The sequence below is a fragment of the Anser anser genome (genome assembly GCF_964211835.1).
Source record: "Anser anser genome assembly, chromosome: 6".
Lineage (NCBI taxonomy): Eukaryota > Metazoa > Chordata > Aves > Anseriformes > Anatidae > Anser > Anser anser.
Window position 1 is genome coordinate 24,480,790 of NC_139726.1, and position 16,588 is coordinate 24,497,377.

The window sequence follows — 16,588 nt, forward strand, 5'->3', positions numbered from 1 at the left end:
GGGGACATGGGGGGGAGGGTGTGCAGCTGAGAGCAGGACCAGGAGCCAGGGATTCTAGTTATGTGCGGAGCCATGCTGCTAACCTTTCACTGCTACTGAAGCGCTACAGCTGGCAGTGCCGGCAGAATTTTGGGCTTCACATATGTAATCGCCGCCATCCTCAGTGCTGGCATCCAAGATAGTTAGCACCGCTATGGAGTCTACAAAAGACATGTGGAGCCTGTTGCTTGCGTGGAGTGCCTGATCGTTCTTGTACCACACGGTCCTGATCTCTGGCGTGCCACTGATTTTACATTCAAGTTGAACTGTGTCTCCGTGCTTCACAAATCGCAAAGCTTCAGGCTTCTTGATGAACTTAGGAGGTTCTGCAGAACAAATAAGCATGTAGAGAGTGACAACACGTTTGCCATGTGAAATCTACAGTGCTGAGCAAGAGTCATAGAGAGCACAAGAATACTGGGGTGCAACAAGGTGAGTTTGCTACAGCAGCTGGCTGTATCTCCAAGAGCTTCCTCTCAAGAAACGATGCAAGGAGAAGACAGCAAAACCAACTACAACTGGTTCTATCAACTCTGGAGCCTGCTGCTTGAGACAACTGGAGCTGTAAAAGACACGTGAAGGATGATTGCTCCACCCAAGAGACTTTTTTTGCAGTTTCCTTTGGGGGGCAAAAATGTCCCCAAGCCAACATGAAAGCATCAACAATCCCATCACCCCCAAGTTCTTACCCCAGGAGCAGCAGAAACATGGTATGTACAGTTTCACTTGCTTGCACATCTTTAAAGTGTATTTCTACTTGAAGAACTTAAATGATTTAGAGCCTAGATTAAATCAGCAATTCATTACTCCAACTGAAACATTCAGAAAAGTTGAAAGAGACACCAATGCTGGTCTACAAATGCAAAGTAATTGTATTTACCCTATTACTCTTGTTCCATATAGTAATGATATGTATGAATACCCATGCAATTGTAGTTTAAGCACTAATGATAAAGTAAAAAGCAGGGAAGTGTTGTGTGCATTTATCCATACCAACAAACAGCTTAGCAAGAAGACCTGTCCCCTTGGAGATTTTGCAGGTACACAAGGCTTCTACTGTCATGCAGTATTATAAAAGCAGAGAGTTACCTCATGGTATGTCTGCTTTTTGATAAGCTACTTTCTGTATATGTCCAAGCTGGAATGGGTGGAAGATGAAGCTCAGTAACAAAGAGACCTTTTATATCCAAGAGAAAGAAAAACAACAAATGAAGGTGACTTAATCTCAATACCTTTGACACTGAGTTGGGCTGAGCAAAAGTCTTTCCCAGCTTCATTACTAGCTTGGCAAGTATATTGGCCAGAGTCTCCTTTACCCACTCTGAGCACTCGAAGGTGAGCTGTGTTAGCTACAAATGTAATATTGTAATTTCCTCCAGTTCGTATCTCCCGACCATCCTTGGACCAGGTGATGTGTATTGGCTGGGCTCCAGTAACACGGCATTCAAGGTCAGCACTTTCTCCCAAAGGCACATCAATAGATTCTGGTTTGGTATCAAAGATAGGTGCCTGCTTGGGTTCTAGAAACACAAGAAAACAAAATAATACTCGTATCTCATAAAAAAAAAAAAAAGCTAGTTAATCCAACATACAAATACCATTGCACACATAAAAAGGGATGGGGGTGCCTAAGATCTGGGCAAAAGTTCTGTAAGCCAACACACCTGCCACTGTGAGCCTAGCACTTGAGGTGGCAGTGCCCACAGCATTGGTGGCTGTGCAGGTGTACTGTCCAGTGTGATTCATCTCAGTTCGTGCCAGTTGTAGCACTGCTACATTATCTACAAAGGATGTGTGCACATTGTGGTCATCGCTTAGCAGCACACCATCTTTATGCCAAGTCACAGTAATGGGCTCTGAGCCATTGAGTCGACACATAAATTTTAGGGGTAAGCCAGCAGGGTGTTCAATGTCCTTTAATTTTCTTGCAAAGGAAGGTGGTCGTTTGCGCTCTGGAAGAAAGCAAGTAAAGGATAAATATGCACCAGGAAGCTTTTTTTTTTTAATATATTTTTTCAAGAGAAAAAGTACTGTAAAGAAGAATTTGCAACAAGTAAATATAAATCATCACCTTGAACTGTTAAGAGAGCCTTTGTAGATGCAGTTCCTACACTGTTTTCTGCCTTGCAGATATACTCGCCGCTGTCATTGCTAACCACTTTGTTGAAAATGAGTGTAGCAATGTTGTCTTTAAAGAACACTTTGTACTCAGGAGTAGACCTTAGTTTTGTATCACCTTTGTACCAAGACACAGTAATTTCTGGTGTTCCAGCAATGTGGCATTGCAATGTTGTATAATCCCCAACCGACACCTCAAGAGGTTCCAAGTGTGTAACAAAATATGGAGGTTCTAAAAAAAGAAGAAATTAGAAAGGCTCATCATAGTGCCAGGCCTTGGAAAGCATACACTCAAAAGAACAGGCAAGAAAAAAAAGAAGCAAAGGTAGCACACACCTAGGGTAGAGACTACAGCCTCACAAACATCTCTTCCTGCCTCATTTTCAACATGGCAGGTGTATTCTCCTGCATCCTCTTTGGTGCTGTCAAGGATCTCCAGGATGCAGGATTTCTCTGTGGTGGTGATGCTACACTTCTGAGACTGAGCGAGTGTGTGGCCATTCTTCTTCCATGTCACAGAAATGGGCAAGCTGCCTGTGTAAGTGCCCTCCAGGATGATGGACTTGCCAGGTTCCACATACTGATCACTCAGTTTCTTCACAAAGACAGCTGGCTCTAATGGAGGGTAAGAAGTCACAAATGTTGAGCACAGCAGTACAAATGGAGGGAAGGAAACAACATTTTAGGGTAAATATAGAAATGCAATTTTTACAAACCTTTTACTGTAAGGTGTGCCGTACAATTTGCCCTGCCAGCTTCATTAGTCACTAGACAAGTGTACTCTCCACTTTGGAGAGGAGTTACATCAAATAACTCAAGCTCCACAATGGAGTCCTCCAAGTAGATATTACATTTGTCCCCTGGCACAAGCTCATTGGCCCCTCTAAACCAGTTCACCTTAAAAGGAGGGGTTCCTCTGATAACACCTGTAAAAGTTATGCTTGTGCCTGGCAAAACATCCAAAGGTTCAGGTGTTCTCTCAAAAGAAGGTGGTTCTAAACACACAAGAGAAAAGAAGAGATAAGACAGACTAATACAGCGTATCCCTGGCATTTCCACACACCTACCAAAGATAAAGAACAAAGCCTTTACTTTCTAGTCAATACATTTTCCTCAGTATACTTACAAAAGGCCACAGGGAATTTCAAGAGGAAAAGAGAAAAGAGTAGCTCAGAGAGGTTGCTGACCATCATATACTGACCTTGTACGGTCAATACAGCACTGCATTCATCTGAACCAGCTATGTTGGTAGCTTTGCAGGTATAAGTTCCAGTATCTGAGTTGCTCAGTGAATTCACTTCTAAGATACATAGGTTATCCGAAAAGGTGATATGATGTTTTTCCCCACTAACTAACTTAAGTCCATTCTGGAACCAGGCAATAGAAATAGGAGGTGAACCCGACACTTTGCATTCCAGCAGTGCTGAGGAGCCCAGGACACCAGGTGTTTCCTTTAGTTTTCTTGTGAAAGAAGGAGGAATGATTCGATCTGCATAAGAAAATATAATACATCCATTGTTAGAGAGAAAAGGAGTAAATGAATGGAAGGAAGAAAAGAGAACATGGCCAAAAAAAAGTTTTGATAAAAGATGAAGACAAACTACCCAACCAACCTAAAACATCAACCGATGCTGTGCAACTGCTTTTGCCCACGTCGTTCTGCACTGCAAAAGTGTACAATCCACCATCTTCCTTCTCTGCATCCATAATTTTAAGTGTAGATACTTTGTTGAGGAAAGTAATTCTGTATTTTTGGCTGCTGGTCAGCTCTTTGCCGTCTTTAAACCACCCAGTAGAAAGCTCTGGTGTGCCTGCCACTTTGCACTCCAAAGTACAGGCATCTCCTATAGTAACCCTCATTGGTTCTGCCTTCTCTACAATGACTGCAGGCTCTGGAAGGAGAGACAAGTAACATGTATGGTGAAAACTGGATTTGATTAGTACTAGCTATAAGTATTATTGCATTATAAGATGGGGCTTATACATTTGATACTAAGGATATCTCAGTTCATTGGGTTTGGGAATTTTTTCAGCTCTCCTTTTTCCACCCTTTATTCCACCCTAATCTGGAGATTTCAGAAGCTCTCCAAAATAAAGTAAAAACATTTTGGAACTCCTAGGAGTGAAATACACCTATCTGTCCTCTTCCAAGCAGGCATGAGCAGAAGATGTGACTGTGAATACAGTCAACTGAATTCCATCATAATGTAAAGGCCTGTATTTTTTTTTTTCACTACTATCCCTACACAACTGGAAAAAAAGGAACCCAAATAAGATTTAATGGAGACACAAGGATTCTCTGTTTTGACTATTTGAAGTCAGGGCTATAAGCAAAGCATGCAGCTGATATTAAATTAACAAGTTCCTAACTTAAAAAAAAATATGTATATCTTTTTATGAATTTATGCTTTTTACCAACCTAGAATAGTTAAGGTAGCCATGCACTCGCGACTTCCAGCATCATTTCTGATCTGACAGATATATTTTCCAGCACTGCTTGTCTCTGTGTGTACAAGTTGTAAAGTTGCAGTATTTTCCATAAATGTGATCTTTGTGTTTTCACTTTCTCTAATAACTTCCTCCTTGTCTTTAAGCCACTGTACAGAAATTGGCTGTGAGCCTTCCACTCTTGCTTGTAACTCTACTGGTTCACCAACCACAACAGTCACGCTGTTTATTTTTGTCAGAAATTTCGGTGGTTCTGGATAAGAAACATGCAGTTGTAGTAAATACTTATGGTATCCATGTAAAAGAAGAGCAATGCAGTGCCATTGGGAGCACTAAAGAAGGCATATGTGCCAATACCTTACCTTTCAGCTTAACAGTGCAAAAACAAGTGTCACTTCCTACGTCGTTCTGAGCTTTGCACTGATATTCACCAACATCTGCAGCTTCAACGTTAAGAATGCGAATGCTTGTATGGTAGTTTTTGGCTGTAACCTTATACTTCTTACTACTGCGGATTTGTCTCCTGTCTTTGTACCAGGTAACGTCAAATGGTGGTGTTCCTGAAATCTCACATTCCAGGCTAACCTCAGTTCCTCGGAGCATGTCTACCGGAGAGGGCTTTCTGCTAAAGACAGGAGGTTCTACCAAGGGAAGAAAGAAGCATTTTTAGAAAAGAGACTGAAGGTATTTGACCAACAGTTTACTGATATCAGCTTTTCCACAACAAGATTGCTGGGAAAACTAACTGAACGGGACATGATTTTCCTCATTTTCTGCACACATCATGAAACGATCTAACAGGCAGGTGAGCATTCAGAGCTCTGAGCTCCTCTGTATAAAAGGTAAACAGAAGGGTGACCCTTGATAGAGAGGATATAGGTCCCATTTAGCTGTCAGTAGTCTCAAATGCAGGGTGTAAAGCTGACACTGATCAGTTTGGGTCTGTTATTTTACTTCATATTTTGGCTTCATGGTATATCAGATCTACCTGTCTTGGACCCTGCAATCATAGAGCTGGGGAACACCTAGACTAGGACATGTTTGTATTAAGAACAACAACTGCCTTGTACAGACCCTGGCAGAGAGGGTAAGGGGTCATCAAAAAACGAACAGAATGTGAGGAAAAAGGCATTCCCTGAATAAGGAATTAATTTCATGTTCCTATGGATTTCCAAGGAAGAAAACCACACACGCCCAAAAAAAAAAAAAAAAAAAAAAAAGAAGGATGTAACTGGAGAACAAGAGAACAGCTGACCTTTCACTGTGACTTTGGTGCTGCAACTGGCCTTGCCAGCAGGATTGTGAGCTTCACAGATATAGTCACCACTCTCATCAGTACTGAGATGATTCATTTCAAGCACAGCCACAGAGTCGATGAACGAGGTCCGGAATTTTTCACTGGCAATAATTTCATGGTCATTTCTGAACCACACTATTTTCATTTCTGGAGAACCACTTACTTTGCACTCAAGTCGGGCTGAATCGCCCTGCTTGACTACTCTTGCCGTCTCTAGCTTCTTAGCAAACTTGGGTGGTTCTAAAAAACCAGAAAAGTGGTGTCAGAAGGTCTGAATTAATACTGGAAAGGAAAGAGGAGGGAAAAGAGCAAAACAAACAAGAGTTGGTTGCAAACACAGGGCAGAGAATTCACTTGACAGGGTATCAGAGATCATTAAGGTGGGCTTGTTAGAAAGGAAAGAAAACAAATAGATGAAAAGACTGCAAAACAGCTAGAAAGTGTGCACACCTGTTACCATCAACATTGTAGTGCAAGAGTCACTGCCAACATCATTTGAAACATGGCAAGTGTAGTGCCCACTCCTAGAAGCATCCACTGAATAGAGGGTTAAGAACACAGTTGACCCTTCAATCCCAATGAAACAAGTTGGACCAGATACAAGTTCTAAGTCCTCTTTGAACCACTTTACTGTAAATGGCAGCGTTCCTTTTAGCGTGGCCTTAAACTCCACCGTGGAATCTGGGATGGCTTGCTGGCTTTCAGGTTTTAGTAAGAAGCTTGGAGGCTCTGCAGTTTTTAAGAAAAAGAAATATTCAGTTAAATCAGGAATGTCTAAGAATGAAGAAAGTTAGTGAGGCAAGCAGAGACTCTGAATGCATAAGAGGTTAAAGATCCACAGTAAGAAAAGGGAGACCAAGTTTTCAGCATTAGTGTTAAGAAGTATAAGAGTGTTATGTTAGCACAAGATATAATATATTCTCCCAGCATTCATCTCCAGTAAAAGTAGCAAAGAGTTTCAAACCTTTCACTGTCAGGACAGCACTGCAAGAATCATTTCCGGCAATGTTAGAGATATTGCATGTGTAATTTGCACTGTCTGACAGCTCTAGATTAGCAATCTCGAGTGACATGGTGTTCTCATGGCACAGGCTTCTATATTTTGCACTGTCAGTTATCTCCTTTCCATCCTTAAACCATTTTGCAGTAATGGGAAGTGATCCAGAGACTTTGCACTCCATTCTGATAGAAGATCCCAGAACAGTATCCTTTTTGGTTAGCCTTTTGATAAATGTGGGTGGAATTGATTGATCTGCCCAACACAAAACATGGCAAAAACATAACGGTTACCTTATTGCTTATCTTTCAGAAACTCTTCTTATTTTTAGTTGTTTCTTTGTTTTGTTTGTTAGTTTGTTTTTAATCCCTCCCTGCTGGCTTCACGAATTTGCCAAATACAAACCTAACACAGTCAGGACAGCTTCACAGGTGCTACTTCCAAAGTCATTTTCAACCTTAAAACTGTATGTACCACTATCCTCCTTTGATACAGGTTCAATCCTGAAACTGGCCACATTGTTTTCAAAGCTCATTGTGTAGTATCTACTGGGCAGAAGCTGTTTGCCGTCTTTGTACCATCTTATTCGGAGTTCTGGTGTCCCCTCCACAGTACACTCCAAAGTTACGGGGTCTCTTTCAGTGACTTTAAGTGATTTAGCCTTTTCTGTGATCCGTGCAGGCTCTGGGGTACAAAGTGTATAAAAATGGTTGTTAGCTACAGAGAGGTGACTGACTTCCGAAGCACTCATCCAGGATGAGCTTGAAGGGGCACAACTTCTACACACCTTGCACAAAAAGCAAACCAAAGCACTTCTCCACTCCAGACTCGTTCTTTGCCTGGCAGGTGTATCTCCCTCTGTGGCTGAGGTCAACATTGGTAAGTTTCAGTGTAGCCACTTTGTTCTCAAAGGTAATATGGTGGTAATCATCATCTTCCAGTATTTTCTCATCTTTTATCCATGACACAGATAAGGGTTGAGCACCTGCTACAACGCACTGGAAGAATGCAGTGCCTTTCAAAACGCTAGTGACATTCTCCAGCTTCTTGACAAAAGATGGTGGTTCTGTGGTGTGAGGTTTTGTTTGTTTAGAAGAGAAGTCATGGAAAGGGAAGAGGGAAAAGAGATCATATAAGGTCATCCTAGTCACTACATTTCATCTGGGGGATACAATGTTTGGGGTATGTTTCTTAGTGACTGACCTTTCAAGCTGAGCCTTGTACTACAAGAACAACTCCCACCTTCATTTGATATAATGCATTGATATTCACCAACATCTGAGACATCACAGTTGGTCACATTAAGGGTAAATATTGATTCTTTGGTGGAGATGGCATATTTCTTGCTGCTGAACATCTCCTTATTGTTCTTCAGCCACTTCACCTCAAATGGAGGCGTACCAGTCACCTCACACTCGAGTGTGGCCTCCAATCCCTTTACTACCTCGGTAGGTCTCAACTCCCGAACAAACGTTGGAGGCTCTACAAAGAAGAATAAGGGAAAAGTAGATAGTAACCTTGATGGTTATTAGGGAAGAAGAGGTCTCCTTTATTCCATCACCCCAACTACATGGCATAGCTGGGTGGTGAAAAATGTTCAAGACCAACCTTTTACTTTCAACTCGATGCTGCAGCTCTCACTACCTGCATCATTGTGGGCTTCACAGACATAAATACCACTATCCGATACTCTGGCTTGAGTGACTTTCAAAGTGGCTAGACCATCTATGAAAGAGATGCCATACTTAGCTCCATCAGTCACTTCATTCCCATCAAGGTACCATGCGACATGGATCTCTGGTGTGCCTACTATCTGGCACTCAAAAGTGGTGGACTGTCCTTCACGCAAAGCTACTACAGGAGTAGGCATCTGAACAAACCTTGGAGGCTCTAGAAGATAGAAGAAAAAGTGAGGCTTTATAATATTCATGGTAGTTTGTGGAAATAGAAGTATTTCCTACCTCCTCCCCCCAGATTGCATAGAAAAATCAGAAACACAACAATGAGAACACTGGGCTTCACACCTTTTACAAACAGAGCTGCTTTGCAAGTGGCAGTCCCCACATCATTGCTTATCTGACAAGTGTAGTTCCCGGAGTCAGACATCCTTGCTGAGAAGAGCTCCAGCACACTAGATGTGTCATCCTTCCAAACAGAGCGATTGGCTCCAGAAAGGAGCTCTTGGCTGTCTTTAAACCACTTTATCTGCAGAGGAGTAGAGCCTTTCACCATTGCTTTGAACTGAACCCTAGCATGGGGCACAACCTCTTGGGACTGGGGCTTTTCCACAAAATATGGCGGTTCTATAACATGTTAAAAAGAAGAAAGAGGATTACTCAAGGATAGGTGAATTCCCAAATTATGAATAAGCGACCTAACACAAGAGAAGAAGAATTTCAAACCTTTCACTGTTAAGAACCCACTGCATTGGTTGCTTCCTGCCTTATTTGTTGCTTCACAGGTGTAAGAGCCACTGTCTGTGCCTTCCAGTTTATTGATTTCCAGAAAGGCGGTGTTATCATGGAAAGAGTATTTGTGCTTTTCACTTGCTGTTATTTCTTGGCCATCCTTGTACCACTGGATACTTATAGGATGTGAACCAGACACTATGCATTCCAGGTGAACAAAAGACCCCTTAATGCTGTCCATTTTCTTGAGCTTTTTGGTGAACTTAGGTGGTATAATGAGATCTATCCAAGACAGAGTAAAAAGACAAAATATGGAATTCAACCATGATTGTAGTAGACACAAAGTCAGGAGAAGAGATCGTAAGTAAAAACAAATACTAAAAGACAGCTCATACACACCTAGGACATTGATGCTGGCAGAACATCTACTGCTCCCAACATCATTGTGAACCTCAAATACATACTCTCCACTATCTTTCTTTTCCGCATGGAGCACCTTTAGGACTGAGACGGTATCTGTAACACTGATCTTATATTTTGGGCCTAAAGTCAGTTCCTTGCCATCTTTGAACCATTTGGCTGTAATGTCTTTTGTTCCCGAAAATTTACATTGCAATGTTGCTGGGTCTCCCTCAGTCACATCTATGGACACAGCCTTGTCCGTGATTGTAGCAGGCTCTGTTTTAAACAGAGATACAGAGAAGGGAGTTAGGGGCATCTGTAAAACCAAACCAAACCAAACCAACCAAAAAAAAAAACAACAACAAGAGAACTGTCTGAGATCACTGCCAGCACTCAGTGTAGGACTAACCTTTGACAGTCAGCAGAGCAGAGCACCTCTGAATTCCTGCCTCATTTTTAGCTTGACAGAAATATTTTCCATCATGTTTCAGTTCAATAGACCTCACCAGAAGAGTGGCAATGTTGTTCACAAAGGTCATTTTGATATTATTGTCTTCAATCACTTCATCATTGTCTTTCAGCCAGGATACAGTGATGGGCAAAGAGCCTTTAACAGCAGCCTGAAACACGACTGTGCCTCCTCGAAGGGAGCTAATGTTTTCTATCCTCTTCAAAAACTGTGGGGGTTCTAGCAGGAAGAAAGTGGCTAAGTAAGTACAGGTTTGGTACATGACCATGTGGCATGAAACCCACACCAGCATAAGATCATGCTAGTGGCATTCTCCACCTTGCACTAACCTTTCAGTGTGACCTCTGAACTGCAGAGGCAGCTTCCAACATCATTTGTTACTCTACACTGATACTCTCCAACATCAGAAGCATCAAACCTGAAGATATGGAGGCTAATCAAAGATTTCTCAGTGCTTATTCTGTGCTTCTTACTGCTCCGCACAGGCTTATCATCCTTCACCCAAAACACTTCAAAGGGAGGTGTGCCAAGCACCTCACACTCCAAAACCACATCAGAATCCTTCAAGACTTCCATGGATTGAAACTCCTTGCTAAAATAAGGTGACTCTACAGTGCGAAAGAGAGAGTGTAATTTGCATTAATCACACTTTGGAAGCCTGGAAAGTTGCACTGAGTTTAAAGAGAAAAACTGGTTGAGTGGTCGGATGTCACACACACCTTTGATTGTAACAACACTACTGCAAGTATCTTTCCCAGCATCATTTTTGGCTTCACAAATATATTCCCCACTGTCTTCAGTCTCAACTTCTGAAAGATGGAGTATTGCCAAAGATTTTGTAAAAGACATCCTGTGTTTGTCACTCTCTTTCAGTTCCCTGTCATCCTTGAACCACGTGATTTTAATCTCAGGAGTGCCAGTGACTTTACAGGTCAGCTCAGCATATCCGCCTTTCTTGACCAGGTGAGTTGGCTCTAGCTTCTCCTTGAAGGCAGCAGGTTCTGTGGATTTAAGAAAAGCTTTCAGTATCAACAAGGCAGCAAAAAGTGCCACTGGGTCAATCCAGTAGCTGAAAGTTAAAAAGAGAGTAAGAATGCAAACCTTTTACAAACAAGTTTGCACTGCATGTTACTGAACCAGCTACATTGGAGACTTTGCAGATATATTTTCCCGAGTCATTTGGTTTGACTGCGTAAAGCTCCAAGTAACTTGCTAGTGCCTCTGTCATAATATAGCAGGCTCCTCCTGTCACCAGCTCAGTATCACCTTTAAACCATTTCACTGTCAGTGGTGTTGTGCCTTTAAATGTGCCCTTGAAACGTACAGTTGATGCTGGCAGCACATCTTGAGACTCCGGTTCTACAATGAAGCTGGGTGGTTCTAGATTGCATTGAAAGGAAACAATTGCCAAGAATAAGACACACAGCTTGCACTGTGGGGAAGAAAAGTATTATCACAAGAAAATCATAATAAAAAAAAGAGCAAGAATTTTGAAACATTGCCAAACCTTTTATAAACAAAGTACTACTGCTGTCCTTGCTACCAGCAGAGTTTGTGGCTCTGCAAATGTAAACTCCAGCATCACTTGCATCTAGGTGTTTTATTTCCAAAGATGCAGAGCCTTCTGCAAAGTGTATTGTGTACTTGGCACTTGAAGTGATTTCAGTGTCCTGCTTAAACCAAGAGACGGTCATTGGAAGAGAGCCAGAAATTTTGCAGTCTAGATGGCATGAGGTGTTAATGATGCTGTCAATATTCTTCAGTGGTTTGGTAAAGAAGGGAGGGAGAGTGCGATCTGTTGGGTATGAAAAAAAAATAAATAAACCAACACATGAGCAAAAGAGAATACAGTTCTGCTTCTGGCTCTGCTGGGCTCAGGGCAGAATAACAGGCCTCTTTGCCAAGGGTCAGTACCGACCTAGCACCGTAAAGCTGGTAGTAAAAGAGCTGGTCCCCACATCATTGGATATCTCAAAGGTGTACTCTCCACTGTCCTGCATTTCGGTGGCATAAAACTTGAGCTGGGCAATGTTATTTTTAAAGCTGATCCTGTATTTTTTGCTGGCAGGTAGTGGCTTTCCATCTTTGAACCATTTGGTTTTCAACTCTGGAGTGCCTGTGACAATGTACTCCAAAATGGCTGGATCCCCTGCTGTCACCTGAATCACTTCGGATTTTTCAATGATTTTGGCAGGTTCTACAACAGAATTAAACAATCAGTGTTAAGAACAAAAGTAAATTGCTCTTCTTAGGTGGGAGACAATGCAGAAGTCGCAGCACTCCTCCACTGACCTTTAACTGCTAGTTCACCAAAGCAAGACTGACTTCCTGCATCGTTCTCAGCTACACAGGTGTATTTACCACCAGAGCTCAGCTGGACACCAGTAATTTGCAGTGTTGCTAGCCCATGGTCAAATGTCACTCTCACTTTGTTATCATCTTGAATAATGTCTTTGCCTTTCATCCACATCACAGAAATAGGTTCTGACCCTTTCACCACAGCCTGTAACGTAATATTGTCTCCAGCCAGAGCTGTCACATTTTCGATTTTTTTAACGAAAGATGGTGGTTCTAGTTCAAAGAAAAGAGACATAAAGAAATATGCATCTGCTATGACACTTTTTCATGAAATCTAATGCTCAAAAGATAGTTTTATGAGACAATGTACACAGTACATGGCACAATTCAGCTAAAGAGCAGGAAAAGGGAAGAGCTGCACTATTCAGCTAAAAGAGTAATGCTTTTAAGCATAAGAATAATACTTCTTTAAGCCCAACGTTCTTCAAATTAATGGGTTTGATGCCAAGTAAGAGTTAAGATATATACAATTTTTTTAAGAGAAGATACCCTCCATCCCCAACCACCCTAGCTACGCAGAAATTCAGAGAAAATATAAGAAATAAGAGGTTCCCTGCAGTAAGTGGAGTGTTCTCTCTCCCACTGACCTTTCAAGATGTATGTTGCACTGCAAATGCACTTTCCAACTTCGTTAGCTATCACACACTCATATTCACCAACATCCGCACTATTAAATGATGACACCTCCAGGGAAATAACAGCTTTCTGAGAGGTCAGCCTGTATTTTTTACTACTGCGAATCTGTTTCTTGTCTTTGTACCAACTAATCTCAAATGGTCCAGTGCCAGCAACCTCACACTGAAGAACGGCGTTCGTTCCCTTCACTACCTCTGCTGGTTCGAGTGTTCGGATGAAAGATGGAGGCTCTATAAAAGCAGCAAGAAAGAATTAATTGCCCAGGAAAAAAAAAAAAAAAGCTTTTTCCTCAAGAGTGTGACTGGCAGTAAGTAGCAGGAAGAACAGACCTTTGACAACTACTTCTGTGGTGCAGCTGTCACTTCCAACCTCATTTACAGCTTCACATGAGTAGCTTCCGCTGTCATCAACTTTCATCTCCAAAATATCTAACACAGCCACAGAATTGGTAAAAGACATCTTGTGTGTGTTGGTTTCACGGATTTCCTTATTGTCCTTGAACCAAGTAACTTGGATTTCAGGAGACCCTTTGACTTTGCATTGAAGGCGTGCAGAGTCACCTGGGGTCAGTAAGTAAGACGGATCGACCTTCTTCACAAAAGATGGTGGTTCTAAAAATGGGAAGAAAACGGAAGGGAAGGGAAGGGAAGGGAAGGGAAGGGAAGGGAAGGGAAGGGAAGGGAAGGGAAGGGAAGGGAAGGGAAGGGAAGGGAAGGGAAGGGAAGGGAAGGGAAGGGAAGGGAAGGGAAGGGAAGGGAAGGGAAGGGAAGGGAAGGGAAGGGAAGGGAAGGGAAGGGAAGGGAAGGGAAGGGAAGGGAAGGGAAGGGAAGGGAAGGGAAGGGAAGGGAAGGGAAGGGAAGGGAAGGGAAGGGAAGGGAAGGGAAGGGAAGGGAAGGGAAGGGAAGGGAAGGGAAGGGAAGACAGGAGAGCGAGTAGAGAAGAAGAAAATGGAAAAGGGGAAAAAGAAGAGGGAAAGAAAAGCAGTCTGAAATACAAAGCCTTAAAGACATTGGTTCCTAGTGAAAGAACAAAACATGACTTTAGAAAAGATCAGCATAATATTTGCTGAGCTGCAGTTCTTGTGGTCTCTCTTGCCCCCTCCCACCATCTCTCCCCTACATGCAGGAGTGACTCTTGGATGTGGCTAACAAAAGAAATATTGAAGCAATACACAGTGCTTTGGAAGATAGTTGGGTAAAAAGCAAGAGGTGAATGGAGCTGATGGAAGATTTCAGAAGACTTCACAGTGTGATTTCACCCCAGAGAAGACTTCACCTGCAAAAGAAAAAAGCAGAAACCGAAGAAGAGCAAAGGTAAACAGTACCTAGGACAATCTTACCTCGGACTGTGACACTGGCAGAAGAGGAGCTGCTTCCTGCCTCATTTGAGACAGTGCATACGTAATGGCCCGAATCCTTGAGTTTAGCCAGAGGAATCTCAAGCGAGGCTATTTTGTCTTCAAAGTAAATCTTATAATCTTTGCCTGGAGGGATTTTGTTTCCATCTTTTGTCCATCCTACTGTTACTTTCCTGTCTTCATCTACCTGGCATTCAAGACGTATTTTTTTATTGACTGCTGACTGCACTGACTGCAAAACTTTAATAAAGTGCGGCTTGTCTATAATGACCATTTCAGCCTGGCAAATGTCAGCCCCAAACTTGTTGGAAGCTTTGCAAGTATAAACCCCTCTGTCACTGGTGGTGAGAAGGGAAATTTCTAAGACATGCTTATTTTCCACTTTGGAGATCTTGTGGTGGTCCGAAGGTGAAATGGTCGTGCCATCTTTCTGCCAGGCGACTTCAATGACTGGAGTGCCCGAAACAGTACACAGGAACTTGGCGCTTTTGCCCACAAAAGTGGTGATAGATTCGGGTCTGGTAAGAAATGTTGGTGGAAGTGCTTCTGCAAAATAAAGGGGTTCATTGTTATCCGGAGGTGGAGAATAGAGCTTATGCTGTTTCTCCAAGTTTCCCAAGGACAGAGAGCAGGAGGGGGCAGTTTGTTTTTAGACACTCTTAAGCAAAAGAGGCCAGAGCAGTGAAGGAGAAAAGAGATGTTAAAGATTACGAATTTTGGCTTTTTGTTTTGTACTTCTTGGGTCTGTATATTGCTCTAGAGCTTGAAGGCATTTTGACTCTAGAACAATGCACAAGCCAAAGGAAAATAAAGCAAAAGACAGAATTTCCTTTCCCAGGAGTGACATGTTTGTGCATGATTCCCTTAAGATAGACAAGTTTGCATATGTTGCACAGTTTGAGTATCCTTCTTTAGTCTGTAGCATCTGGCACTTAGCAAAGACTACATAAAGACTCTTCCCACAAAAAGAAAAATAGGAATGAAAAAAAAATGCACCCACAAAGGTCCACAAGATATTTAAAAGAAAAAAAAAAAGGAAGAAAAAAAGGAAGATAATTGCATAGTTATCAATAGACAAAAAAAAAAAGTTTTTTAAAATGAAATACTTTTGAACTGTCTTTTGTTTGTTTAAGATGATCTATTCCCCCATCACACAGAGTTTCCTCTGGCACACAGATTTTAGGTAAGCATCGCCACACAGCCTGCCTCACAAGTATAGCTGAAGAATAAATGTAAGATTGTAGGGTAATTGCCCAGTGATTACTACACCAAATAAATCAGATTTAAAACTGCACATTTGCTTGTTGTCTGTAAGTACAATAAACTCTCTTCAAGAATGTTTTCACAAAGCAATCCCATTCTATAGACAACATAGTTCTTCCCAGTCTCTTTATCCCATTTTTCTTCCCTCCTGAAACTTTTCATACTATGTACAAAAAAAACCACCTAAAAGCAGCATTTTCAAAAATTATTCCTTCTCTGTGCTTGTACTTATCAAAATTAGGTATGGATTATGTATAACAATGACAATCAATAGCACTACCACAAATGTTTGTAGGTACCCCACAGAAAGCATTACAATATACCAAGACATTTTTTGAAGAAGTGCTTTTGACTTTGTACTTACCAGTTACCGTTAAAAGGGCTGTAGAGCTTACACTGCCATGCTGGTTGGAGGCCTTACAGCTATACTCTCCATAGTCAACAACCTGAGGCCTCAGAATCTCCAGTGTAGAAAGGTAGTTGGAGGTGTGAATGGAATACTTGTCCCCATCATATATCTCTCGGCCAGCTTTGTACCACTGGAATCTGACATTGGGAGCAGTCTCTACCTCACAGGTAAACTTGGCCACGTGGTTTACGGCCACCTCCAGAGACTCAAGCCTTCTTCTCAGGATTGGTGCAACTGAAATCAGAAGCAGAGAGTAATTCAAAGCCATGCATACTGGCATTCTAGAAAGTAACAGTGAAGTGACTAACTGAAACAAAACAGATTATTTATTTGCAATCCACATTAAGTGATTGTAAAGGAGAAAAACTGTGGACAGACAGTGTCATG

At 41.9% G+C, this 16,588-nt stretch overlaps 1 protein-coding gene across 1 annotated transcript in view; it reads right to left on the minus strand.

Moving 5' to 3' along the window:
• The window catches only part of TTN (titin), a 243,979-nt gene that overhangs the window by 173,359 nt on the left and 54,032 nt on the right, over nt 1–16,588 (minus strand). Inside the window, exons 45-75 of the mRNA XM_083841011.1 lie at nt 16,157–16,435; nt 14,512–15,075; nt 13,502–13,783; nt 13,124–13,402; nt 12,471–12,749; nt 12,097–12,375; nt 11,686–11,973; nt 11,280–11,558; nt 10,898–11,179; nt 10,508–10,786; nt 10,119–10,397; nt 9,707–9,985; nt 9,302–9,589; nt 8,924–9,202; nt 8,508–8,789; nt 8,103–8,381; nt 7,687–7,965; nt 7,305–7,583; nt 6,867–7,154; nt 6,353–6,631; nt 5,861–6,142; nt 4,968–5,246; nt 4,577–4,858; nt 3,771–4,049; nt 3,359–3,646; nt 2,874–3,152; nt 2,494–2,772; nt 2,111–2,389; nt 1,704–1,991; nt 1,272–1,559; nt 84–365 (exon numbers count right to left, since the gene is read on the minus strand). Of these exons, the coding sequence (XP_083697137.1) occupies nt 84–365; nt 1,272–1,559; nt 1,704–1,991; nt 2,111–2,389; nt 2,494–2,772; nt 2,874–3,152; nt 3,359–3,646; nt 3,771–4,049; nt 4,577–4,858; nt 4,968–5,246; nt 5,861–6,142; nt 6,353–6,631; nt 6,867–7,154; nt 7,305–7,583; nt 7,687–7,965; nt 8,103–8,381; nt 8,508–8,789; nt 8,924–9,202; nt 9,302–9,589; nt 9,707–9,985; nt 10,119–10,397; nt 10,508–10,786; nt 10,898–11,179; nt 11,280–11,558; nt 11,686–11,973; nt 12,097–12,375; nt 12,471–12,749; nt 13,124–13,402; nt 13,502–13,783; nt 14,512–15,075; nt 16,157–16,435 (9,006 nt within the window). The remainder of the gene's footprint in view (nt 1–83; nt 366–1,271; nt 1,560–1,703; nt 1,992–2,110; nt 2,390–2,493; nt 2,773–2,873; nt 3,153–3,358; nt 3,647–3,770; nt 4,050–4,576; nt 4,859–4,967; nt 5,247–5,860; nt 6,143–6,352; nt 6,632–6,866; nt 7,155–7,304; nt 7,584–7,686; nt 7,966–8,102; nt 8,382–8,507; nt 8,790–8,923; nt 9,203–9,301; nt 9,590–9,706; nt 9,986–10,118; nt 10,398–10,507; nt 10,787–10,897; nt 11,180–11,279; nt 11,559–11,685; nt 11,974–12,096; nt 12,376–12,470; nt 12,750–13,123; nt 13,403–13,501; nt 13,784–14,511; nt 15,076–16,156; nt 16,436–16,588) is intronic.